This window comes from Halictus rubicundus, chromosome 15, assembly GCF_050948215.1.
Source record: "Halictus rubicundus isolate RS-2024b chromosome 15, iyHalRubi1_principal, whole genome shotgun sequence".
Classification (NCBI taxonomy): Eukaryota; Metazoa; Arthropoda; class Insecta; order Hymenoptera; family Halictidae; genus Halictus; species Halictus rubicundus.
In genome coordinates, this window is record NC_135163.1 from 10554493 (window position 1) to 10566846 (window position 12354).

At 51.0% G+C, this 12354-nt stretch overlaps 1 protein-coding gene across 2 annotated transcripts in view; it reads right to left on the minus strand.

Moving 5' to 3' along the window:
• Positions 1-3925: 3925 nt before the first annotated feature.
• The window catches only part of LOC143361569 (hemicentin-1), a 374791-nt gene continuing 366362 nt past the window's right edge, over positions 3926-12354 (minus strand). For both annotated transcript variants that reach the window (XM_076801071.1, XM_076801072.1), the window contains exons 13-14: positions 6577-6807; positions 3926-4731 (exon numbers count right to left, since the gene is read on the minus strand). In XM_076801071.1, the coding sequence (XP_076657186.1) occupies positions 4397-4731; positions 6577-6807 (566 nt within the window). In that variant the 3' untranslated portion in view covers positions 3926-4396. The remainder of the gene's footprint in view (positions 4732-6576; positions 6808-12354) is intronic.

Consider the following 12354-nt stretch of genomic DNA (forward strand, 5'->3'; position numbering starts at 1 on the left):
ACTTTTTCTTGTAGCTTACCATTGTGTCTGTCTGTCTGTCTGTCTGTCTGTCTGTTTGTCTGTGTGTGAGTGTATTCTTCATTTTTATTCATGTTATTTTGTTTCTTCGTTATCTTATTTCTTTTTTTTCTTCTTATTCTCGCTCCCCACTTCTCCTCTGAATATACCGAAAAAAGAAACGCTCGTCGACGTTAACGATATGTTCACGTCTTACAGCCTCGCACTCTTCGATCTGATATCCCTTCGCACTACCTCGTCCCTTTCACCCCCTTTCCACCGAAACGTACCGAGCACTAATTACTAGTATGTGCTGTCTTTTGAAAACTACAAGAATTTACTTGGGGCATCCGCAATTTTTATATCTAATGGAATGGAGAAATCGATTCAATTTTTTCTTTTGGTAATTTCAGCAATAGCGAAAGAATTAATTGACCGGTACGTGTCGGGTGAAAGGCGATTTTTCGGAAAATTTGTTGCTCGACTTAATCAGTGGATCGGAGTGCAGATTTTAACGGGCGAATCCGGCCCTCGTCACGTTTCGCACGTTAAAAGTCGGAGAACGGGAGAGGGGGTGTCTCGGACGAAGTTCGTGTCACTTCATTCTCCTAGGAATATACTTTGTCACTTTTCGTCTTGGTTTTTTTTTCGCTCCCAGTTTCGCCGTCAAGCTTCATGACTTCGCCGAGAAGCGTCACGTGGAAGCCCGGTTTTTCTGACCTTATAAATTGAATTTTTCAGCCCCCGAATACAAAGGTTTCTCTCTGCCGAGCCGAGCCGAGCCGAGCCGAGCCGAGCCGAGCCGAGCCGAGCCGAGCCGAGCCGAGCCGAGCCAAGCCAAGCCGAGCTCGACTCTTGTTTCTACCCCTGCTAGCCTCGTTCGTTCCACGGGAATCGAATCAAATTAGGAGGGCAGTCGCGGTGACAGTGATTCATTCCTTCCTATCCTACAACGACTGATTCGGATTCGGATGGCTGCCGCTATGAACACGTACGTACATTTATTTACAGGTAGTCGAGCTGTCTCCGCGCCACGGATCGGTGAAATACTGTTCCGAACGGCAAATAGTCGGTTTTAGTCGAAATCGTGCGTGGAATCTTCGAAACAAAACACTTTCAATCATCCACCTGGCCGACAGACAACCTCGCGCCATCGAAATAATCATTGAGCTATAAATCTTTCTGCAAACTATCATTCTCGAGAGCAGGCAGTTTCTCGTTTGAAAACTGAAATAAAAATTGCCCCTCCTAATATCTTGGCAGTTTCATATTTCGCTAAACTCGCTTCTACTAAAAATGCATAAAATCCGCAGTTTTAATTTCACACAGAAAACACTGAACAGCCTGTCCAATTTGAAATCGGGCGCGCGAACTTGTAAAATGCTTTATCCAACCCAAAAGGGGATTTAAAACAGCGTTTGAAGTATTTTTACAATTCGAAGATATATGACCGAGCGAACCACATATTTTTTGAAGATGATTCGGCGGTACGTATATAAAAACAAACACTTTATTCGGCGCGTCAGATTATTCAAATAAAAATCATTTATCTCGCGCGCATCGGGCTACTAAAGCAACACTGTGTAATTCAGTGCAACGGGCTATTAAACTAGAAATATGTAATATTCGTGCATCGAATCGTCAACATAAAAACGCTCGCGGATATTTTGCTGCCTATTTGAAATACTATTTCACCCGGACTGTATATCATCTACTATCTCAAATTTTCCTTTTTTTCCCTGGAAATTTTACCCATCTCTCGTTCAGCACCGACGCGTCAGCGGACGTGTTAATGGAAAATGTTTTTAAACCAGTATTTTATTTAACAGCTCCGATGGGCGCGAACCGTCTGTCGAAGGCCTGGAATAATGTTTTATTTGAAAGAACACCCGAAAGAACATCATTTCATTTCGAAATATTTTTGTTTAACTTCGCTGATCCGTTCCAGGAAAAACGGTAATCTAAACGTTGAACATTTTCAAATGAAACATTTCATCGCGTTTAATAAATTACATGGCAAAATTTTCCAAAATATTATGCTCCCTTGAATTACAACCGCCGTGTTCCCTTGCCCGATTTATTTTCGACGCGAAGAAATATTCGACAGAAAATAAAAATGCTTTGTTTTATGCATCGGCGAATGGAAATTGTTTTATTTTATCGATCAGATTGATAGAACAAATACATTTTCCTTCGCCCAAAACTTGTCGAATGATCAAAAAATTGCTAAAAAAATTCTTTCGAAGAAAATCGAATGTTCGAGCACTTTTCCGAGGCACACTGCCACCGAATCGAACGCCGCCAGCGAACGAAACAGCCGCAGTCGCCGAGTTCTTATGGCTGCTGCAAAGTACAAAGTCTCTTGTCTGGTCGCGAATATTTTTTCCGGCTACGGGGCTGATCGATCAGCCTGGAGGTTGCCGTTCTTCACGCCCCCGCGAACAACACGGCAAAGTACCATCGCATTGTCTTTCGGTGCCCCCCTCCCCCCCTCCTCTCCTGCCCACCAGTCTTTCTCGGTTATTTTCGTTAGGTTGCACTCGCGTTCGTTCCATCGCGTATTTCCCATGCCGTTCCTCCATCGATCTTCATTCCAGCAACCGGAAGAGGAACGACAGGGCTCGGAGAAGGGAAGGGGCGCGTCGTTCGAGCATCTTTTCTCTTTCTTCGGGGTGAGACGCGGGTTTATTTACGTCCGTTCCAATTCGCCGAGAATTTCCCCCGTTATCCCGCCCCGTACCGTCTCGTTTCGAACCCGGGGAGCACGCTAATATTCTCCGGCGATGCCTCGATAAGGATTCGGGCCTGGTCCGGGTCGCAGCGTCGCTCGATAGTCGCGTTTCCCCGATATATTACCGTCGCCGTTCGTTTCCGGATTTTTCCGCGGAGTATTTCGCACGGACGCGACTCTCCTGCGAAACTTGAATCACGTACCTCGGCTGAGAAATGCTGGCTGAGTTCACTGTGCCACCTGAATTTACCCGTAACCTACTTGTTGCATCGAAAAATACTCTCGAACAAAAGTCGTTAGACATTATCCGGTACACACGATATAATAATTAGCTTTCTTGATATTTTACTTTGTTCAAAAATCACATATTCCAATATCCGACATAATGACAGAAACATTCAACGTCACCTTCATATCTGGATAAAATATCAAGACCTCAAAAAACTTTTTGTTATGCAATGAGCAGGTTACGAGCACATTCTTGTATCCCGTATACGCGCGGAAGGACACTGTCAAGGATCGTCGGATCGGCGGTCGGTCCAGAGAGATACCGGCTCGAAGAGAAATCGAGAGAGAGAGAGAGAGAGAGAGAGAGAGAGAGAGAGAGAGAGAGAGAGATAGCAAAGTTTCTCGAAGAAGAGGGAACGCGAGTTCGCGGGCGTGCTCGTCGGAGAGAACTCGAGAACTGGCAAGTTTCCACCTAATTCTTCCGCGAGCGGATTCTACGTCCGCCCGCTCTCCTCTTCGCGCCTCCTCCGAGCAGAAAGAAACAACATTCTGTCCGACACTCCGAGGGAAACGCTCTTGAAACAGTTTCGTCGGCCGGGAAGCTCCCGTTTCCAACACGGCGTTCGTTACGACGCGGGATTGTCTGTAAAATCGTCGTCGTCTCGCAATTGACTTGTTCGCAGTCCGATTTACGCAAGGATCATTGGAAAGGCGACGTCTCGGCTCCGATTGCACGATTCAGCGCCGAGGAGGCAACCTCCAAGGTCTAGACCAGGCTGGAACACGGTTTGCCCCGCGAGGCGCTGCTCTGGCTCCGTTCGGAGCGGGAGCAGCAAAGCCACGCCCACTAGACCACGCCCAACACACAATAGACCAAACGGGTACATTCCGTGAGGCCACTCTGGTCACGCTGGTAAGGAATGCGAGCGCGGATACGACTCCTCACGGAGCTCTCGGCTTTTACTGGCTGTTACTCTCGATCAAGGCCGGTGAAGCCACGCCTACTCGAGTTATCCTACGCTCGAAGTACAACATGCTCGACTTCCCTTTCCTCCTCTGACGCTGTTTGCGCCGAGACGTCACTCTAGATCAAACATGGACAAAGATCGCCCCGTGGGGCAGGCCCTTGGCTCGAACGGGACCCAACTCGGCGAAGCCACGCCTACTCGAGGCATCGTACGCTGTAAGCACAACGCAGCCATCTTCCTCCTCTGACGTTATTTCTGGACAAAGATTGGCCCGCGGGGCAGGCTCCGGGGTCTCGCGAGGCACAACCCAGCGAAGCCGCGTCTACTCGTGTAGCGCGTCCTATACGAAGTGAACGAGATAGTCTTGTGCCGCCGGCGACGACGACGCCGAACTCGCGAGTGTCTCTCGTTCGACGAAACTTGCCCCGGGGGCAAATCGGAACGCTCCCGGGGCGAAGAGCGGTTGCCTGGTCTAGACGCAGCTCTCCGGCAGCCTGTTCGCCATCAGTCGCCGCTTGATCGCCTCGCCGTCCAGACATTCCCCGGCGACGACGACACCTTGACCGGCGCTCATCGCGACACCTTGACCGCCGCTCAGCATCATCCCCTGGCCCACCATCATTCCCGTCATGGGCATGCTCTGCAGGCTGGGTATCGTGCTTCTCGACGGTAACCTCAGCTCCGTCGGCCTCCCGGCGAACTTGTGGCAGAGCTCGTCTATGCTCGGCGTGGGCCCCGGCGTCACCCAGTGTCCCGGAGGGTAGCCACCCGGGTAGCTCGGAGGACTCACTTCCACCAGATTGCCCTCTGCAACAGTCAACCGACCCATAGTTATTTCCGGGAATTCGTTGGTCACAAATACTACAGTTTCCGCGATGAGAATCTTTATCGGACACTTGTAGTGCTTGTTGTGCACGCTCGCGTGCAATCGTTACGCGCGATTGCCGTAAGCAACAACCGGTGCGATGTAAACGATCAACCGTGTACCAGGAACTCCGTAGAGAACGGGGTGCGAGCGCGAGCGCGCGCTCCCGCGTTATTACAGAGAAACGTAACGGGGGAGGGGAACGCGTAATTAATCTAATCGCGGGATTCTATTTGTAGACGCGGGGCGCGTGTAGATTCTATTCAATTACCGCGGCTTACAAGGTCTGCGGCGCGCTCGTTGCACCGGTGTACGGTGCAGGGTGCCGAGACGCCCGCCGCCATATTTCATCGGCAACAAAGGGGATCGAAGCAACGGGCCGCACGGGCTTGGAACGCCCGGCTAGATACGCTGCGAAAGCGTTTTCTGTCGTTGCGGGTACGGACTCGACGCGCGATCGCGTCCGCTCCCGAGCGGAACCGATGCCATCGTCCCCGAGAAAACAGACTACGGAAACGGTACGGTCGCGGCGTCTCTCGCGCGATACTACCCCGCGAACCCTCGACTTCCGGGGAATATTCCTAACTATCTTCCGGCAGCCGTGGCGGCTCCTGCCTCTATTTTTGCGGCGAGTCTCCTCTTCTCCCCCCATTGTGTCCCTCTCTCGAACGCGAAGTGCGCTCGAGCGGATGAACGCCGGCTTTGCGATCGATTACGGTGCGCGTGCTTCTGAATAAAAAAAGAAAGAGAGAGAGAGAGAGAGAGAGAGAGAGCGACAGAACTTCTCTCTCTTCTTCCACGTCCGCCATCCTGCGAAGTACTCGCTCGGAATATTGCTGTCGCGAACCTACCGTGCCCCCAAACTCGCTCAAGTTCCTCGATCCGCGTCCGCAACCCCCTATCGCTTCTTTATTAATAACTTTCTCCGCTAAATACCCGACTACGAACGTTGCCCGACTCTACAGAACGGCTTGCTTGTCTACCGTCTAAAGTAGAATGCAATATTCATCGATATTCAGAGTTTTTGTTCAACTCGCGCTTTTGGTGCCAGTCAATTTCACCCTCGAAGCGAAGTTAAACATTCAGAGAGAAATTAAGATTAAAATTGAAATTAAAAGTCTGTTGGCTAACGCGTTAACCTAGCCGTGATCCGACGGATGAACGGTACCCGTTGGGCGAAGTACATTACACTGCTCAGCGGAAGTCCTGGCAAACCAGAGGGAAAATACGTTTTCAAAAAATATAAAAGAAAATTCGCTTCGCGCACGGGAGGAGTTGGTACACACACAATTTTACCGTGCTCGAATTGAAAGTTGCCCACACACGCGCATCGTTCCTACGGTAACAATCGAATGTTAGAAATCGGGCAACGTATACGACGTTTAACATTCTATTGTGCGCAAAGCCATCTCTCACCTACTTTCCGCGGCACGCGCGCGGACCGACTAAATAGAAGCTCCGGCGACGCGAAACTGCGAGTAGACGACGCGGGAGGGTAGAAAATCCGCGCGAAAGAGCAAGTAGAACTAGGCCGACTAATTGTCGCCGGCGAGAGACGCCTCCCGCACGCCTGCAAACCAGTTTTTTCGTGGCCAAAATTCTATCGTTGGAGCTTCACATTTTGACTAAAATTTTGGTACACCGGTAACCTGACAAAGCTTCGAAATCCAAGATATTAGGCAAGATATTAGGCCTCCTGGAGGCATAGCTGCCGGATCAAGACTCGTTCCCCTGCTCCAAGCTCCCCTTCTACCGCGAGAATGTGGATCATGGTCCGGGAAACTTACCGAATTTATTTGGAATAACGTCTGGATCGGTTTCTACGGTTTGCTGCGCGCTCTGCAGAGGGTACTGTTGCGGCGGCAGTTCGCTGAGTTCCGCTGGTTTTTCGTGTCGCGGTTTCGACACTCTGTCCCGTCGCACGCGCACCGCTACCACCAGAATGATGAGCACCAGGGTGACCAGAGCACCGACCACCACTCCGATCAGCGGGGACAGCACGATCCCGGCGTCTTGCCCTTGAACAGACATAAATTCCAGGACGATTAGCGCCGCGGACTAACAAGGCTGGCGAGAGCTCGGCAGGCTGGGCGACGCGACGCGACGCTTAAACGACCGGCGTAATTAACAAATTCCGCTCGGTCGCGCAGTTTCAGTCAGCGCCCGTTGAAATTTACGAGGGCCTGGGGATTGACAAATGAACAACGGCAATTTATTTAAAATTATCACCGACGGTAATTAAACGATGCACGGGACCTGTAATAATCGGCCGGCCCGATCGGCTCTCACCGAATAAATCGTAATACGTCCGTGCATTATTAAACAGGTAATCGCGGGACCGTCGTCCAAATGGCGCGATAATAATCATTATGAACCGGCCCGGCAAGCTTTCCGAGAGACGGTTGTTCGCGTGCCACGGGTATAAAATCAGCCGCAAGCACGAGCCGCGCGCCAAATCCCTGTCGAGCAATTAAGCGGCCGGATTTTCTTGCGGTTCCTCTTCTTGTCCGCTACTTTGAGGTTTCTTGTTGCTCGTCAGCCAAGAAATCGATGGTGAAACACGATGATTAAAAGTACACAAGCTCCAGCGACTTCCTCCCCCCCCCCCGAGAATTTTCATCGTTGTCGTTCACCGACGAGAACGTACTTGCTCGAACGCTAACGAGACCGGTACAATCTTAATCGTTGATCGTTGCACTTTGCCGAACAAGTGTCTAAAATACTAGGAGGCAGGGCGTTAAATTTTTCAACAAATTAGTTGTGCAAACTGTTGCGGTCGCTGAGGGGTTCAAGCTGGCACAGCTCGTGTACAGCGGTTGCTCGCGATCCGATTCCCTCGCGGCGCGGCACGATGCGCGGAGTTGTCGAAACGCTTGTCCTTTGATCCGGCAAAGGCTCGTTAACCGTGTAACGGCGCGGCGCATATAAACGATGCGTGGAAAATGCCGGAAAACACTCGGCGCCCGGTATAATCGGGTTTCGGGAATATTCTCGAGTTCCCCCTTCAGCCTCCACCTAATTTGAAGCAAAGCGAGAAAGCGCCGACGAATGTACGCGCATACGTCTCTATTCTTGTTTCGCGCTTCGACTCGAGTGTCCTCTTTCTCCCTTCGCATTGACTCTCTCTCTCTCTCTAGGCAGCCCTCCGCGTGTATTAAATACCGCGTGTACACAGCCCTTTTTCTCGGTTTAGCGCATTCAGACCGAACAAGGCCGGAATTCGTCGCAAAGCAGGCGCGCGAGCGTGCACCGAAGTAACGTAAATTAGAACGAAGGATTAACCAGAGACAGCGACCGCTTTGCGAGACCCTCCTCGGTTATTTACTAATAAAGTCCTACTGTTCGTAAAAGACACATGGTTTCCGAACGCGCACACGTTTCCGTTTCTCCGTATTGTGCGCGCAAGCTACACACCGCGGAGTCGGAAGAAGCTTGCGGCGGCGCACGCGCCCAAGATAATCAGCGGAAATTGTAGAAAAACGGGGTAGTTTCGCCCCTGGTCAAGTCCTCTGTGACGCGGTCGCGTACTCGCGGAGTCGAGAATGAAAAAGGCTCGCCGAGGAGAGCTAACGAGCGCGGCCCGGCTCCGCTCCGCTCCGCTCCGCTGTCCCACTTAAATTGCCGTGCGAGTGGCGCACAGCTGGCCAGCTCGCACCGCAAGAAAACAGTTTTGTTAATTATCCGACGAAAGCAGCAGGCCCGATCCCACGCTCAGCCGCTATCGACTAAAACTGCCGGAGAGAGTCGGGGAGCCAACCTCCGAGTCCGAACCAGCCAAGAATTAACCCGAATCTTGAATAAATCGCGACCAAGTATCGTGTGCCGGCCGTGTTGTTGCACGTCGGAATTCAAACTTCGAAATAACTTCTTCGGCCTTCTAGCACCCTGCACGCTTCAATCTCTTCGACAGCCAGATATTTCCGCGGAGCAGTTTTTTCTTTCGGAATTTCCGGTAAACACTGTGTCGATCCGCCGCGACGCGATGGTTTCGGGCAGCGGTTATCGTTGGCTTCGAGGACAGTGATCTAGAAATGCACATAGCGGTGTAGAATGTTTTGCCGCTTTGGACAGTTTTGGCTGCTTTGACTGCTTTGGCTGCCAAACAGCCAAAGGACGTTGATAGGAGGAAGCGCGTGTGGATTGCGCATCGAGCGTTCGCGCAAATCGCCCTTGACACCGCGTGTCAAGGCGAGGGCCATATAGAGTATGGTGCTCAGTTTCAATAAGGATCCAGGCAAAGCCGGCTTTCAGCTTGGATCCGCTCGGCGTGTTGTAAGGCACACGCCGAGCGTAATGGCGCGCGTGCCGCCGAACGTTCCTCGGATTACGGCCAGGCACGAAACGGGAACGGGACGGAACAAGGGGACGGGACGATATAGATGCGGAGCTGTGCGCAAACGGGGGACGAAGGTGGGAAGGGGGCAGGAGAAGCCAGGAAGCAAGGGCACCGGTGCCTAGGGTGGCTGATTAAACCCCGGGTTTTATGGGCATTACGCGTCCCAGCGAAATACCTTGCCGCGTCTAAGTACACTCACACAGCCGCCTGACCGCAATCTATTTACATACATACATAAACACACCTGTATTATGCAGGACGCGTACACGGGACGATAGCTGTATATACTGTATGCTCTATGTACGCGAACACGCGCCGAGTACGTCCGATTCTCGCTCCAGTTCCCAGCCGGCCTTGACGGGCAATCTCGCCTGGCCGCAGGAGCTAGTGAAAACTTGAAAATCTGACGCGCCCCCGCGGAAAGTCCTCGAAATCCGCTCCTCGACAATGGTCCAACAACCTCCGTGGAGACTAACCAGTTTCGAAGGTAACGCCCGCTCTCCAACCACGCTCGCAATTAGTATCGATTTATTTCACCGAAGTGTCCTATTCAACCCTATTATCGTTCTGTCATTTACCTTATAGTTGCAGAGATTCAGTGGAAAAACTAGAAAATAATTTCTGTTCGTCTTGCGTTTATTCGACTTTCCCGCTTTACAGGAGAATCCCCCTTAATTTCTGAGACAAACGAGCTTGTCGAGCGAGGAGGGCTCGTCGACTGTCCTCGAAATCCGAAAACGCGACGGCTCTCGTCGGCAAAACGGGAGAAAAGGGGGTCGAGGGAAACACGAGGAACATTTCTTGGACGAATCCCTTGTTTTATCGGGCGGGTGTTGCTTGCTATCGCGGCAGACACCCTCGCGAGGATCCACGCCGCGGATCGTACGAGAAGATCTAGGTGGTCTGGGGAAGCGTCGCCGGAATATATGAGCCGCGCCGAGCGGCCCGTGAGTGACAGGAAAGTCCTCGAGATGGGCGTAAAAGTTCCTCGTAAAAGCACCGCGTCGCGTCGCGTCGCAACGCGCAGCGTGAGCGAGTCAAGACGGTTTTAGTCGGGAAGCTAGATGGATAGATAGATTTATTGGAGCGGGTACCCGTGTCCCTAGGGTGTGTAGGGAGAGGAAGGGTAGGCGAGAGACGATGATAATAATTCCGGGAAAGACAGCAGAGGTGCGCGGTGCGCGGTGCGCGCAACGGTGTGCGCGACGTGCCGGCAATAAGAGCGCGATAAATTTGCACGGGCGATATTACCGATACAAATAATCTCGATGATGCTAGCGGCGCAGGAACACGCTCCGGCAGACACCGCGCCGTTAGCTGGCACGTTGTAACGATAATTCTCCGATTAATTACCGCGATTTAGCTGCGCGGGACCCGTCACCGTCGCTCGCGACCGTATATTCTTCGAACGCGGCGACGGTTTCTCGTTAAAGTTGCACCGGGAGCCTCTTCCCGCTGGAACAACGGGGAAATATATTCGACGCGGCGCGTTTCACGACGCCCAGACGGTATCCCCCTAAATCAGCTAGATAGTTGCTCAACCCCTTCCACCCTTTCGCAACCACGCCGACGCTCCTCAATTTGTCGCCGATTTTTCGACCCACCTCGAAACTGGGGACCGCACCTCTGACCGGTTAATCCGAATTACTCGAGCGAGTCCAGATTTATTGTTATTTTGTACGAAACGATCACAGTTCAAATATAAATAAAAACAAGTTTAGAGTCATGCGAATTATTTGCCGATGCGTCTAGATATTATTTGTACACGGAGATTGTTTTTAGATCGCTCAGCGAACAACTCGGGCAAAACTTTTCAGTCGTGTGTACGGTTATAAACTATCTTTGCCATCCTTTTAAAAATTGCACGTTCCGTTGGAACATATTTTCCATTTCGGTCTTTATTTTCATTTCTGCTCGGTACGGAGGGGAAATATCTTGAGGAAACAAATATTCTGGAATTGTTCGCAGCGTTTTCGTGCTCGAAGCGTGTGTGTGTCTTGCAAGGATTTAACTTGTACCAACAGAATTTCATAAAAATTCATCTCGGAGACAAGAGTTAAATTACATATCTTGTTAAGAAGTTCTTCGGTTTAATTTTTGCCAAGCTAAAATATTAACGTGCTCGAAACCAAATATGTATTCATATCCCTTCATCATAACCGACTTAATGAAACTTTCATTTTATACGCATTTAATTAACCCTTTGCACTCGACTGTCCCCAGCAAGAGGACATCCTATATCTGGCTGGCAATTTGAATGTCCCGTTCGAGAGAACACGACAACGTCTCTGGTAATTATGGTGGTTACATCGGCTAAAATTTTTCTTTCGTAAAATTTGCATAATTACAATTTTTTTACGAAACCCGAAGGTTGGACCCAATTTACGATTCATAGTCCAGCAGCAGTAACTAAACAGTCCAATCCCACATTTACAGGGCATCGTTCAGCGTTCACGTGTAACATGATTTGACCCGTTCCAGGAAAACAATTGTACACGAACGCAGCGTTAACACGTAAGGAGGGGTGGTCGGATCATTTCGGCGAGCACTCGAGGCCGTTACGTTTAAGGGTGAAGGTAGGAGGGTATAGGGGGTTGGAGGTAAGGCATACCGTTCACGGGAGCGTTGAAACAAATGGGTTTTGCCGAGCGGTGAACGTAACCCGCCGGACGAGAACGGTCCCACGGTATTATGTCGGAGTCGACGGAAAGATTGCTGGTTCAAAGGCGGCGTGGCGGTCGCCGGGGTTCCCTCGGTCCTGTAATCACGACCAACCGTTTTCGCTTAATTCCGGACAGTATTTAGAGACGGGCTTAGAGCACTCGAGAATGGGTCGTTATGATACTTCCGGTTAGGCAACGGCTCGGCTCGGCTCGGCTCGGCTCGGCTCGACTCGGTTCGTCGCACCGGTTAGAGGGCTTGGTTTTGGCCACTACCGCCGCTGGCCAAACCGTTTGAGGAATTTCCACGTTCCGCACCGCACCGCACCTCGCACCGGTTCAATTGCCGGATAACTAGTCTCCGCGCGACGGTATAATCTACACCCGGAATATATTACGCGTCACAGAGAATATTTCTTAAGGTATTAGCGGTGTGACTCTCTCTCTCTCTCTCTCTCTCTCTCTCTCTCTCTCTCTCTCTCTCTCTCTCTCTCTCTCTCTCTCTCTCTCGCTCTCGCTTTCGCTTGCTTGCGTTCCGCGATAATAATCGTTTCACATCCGACAGGATC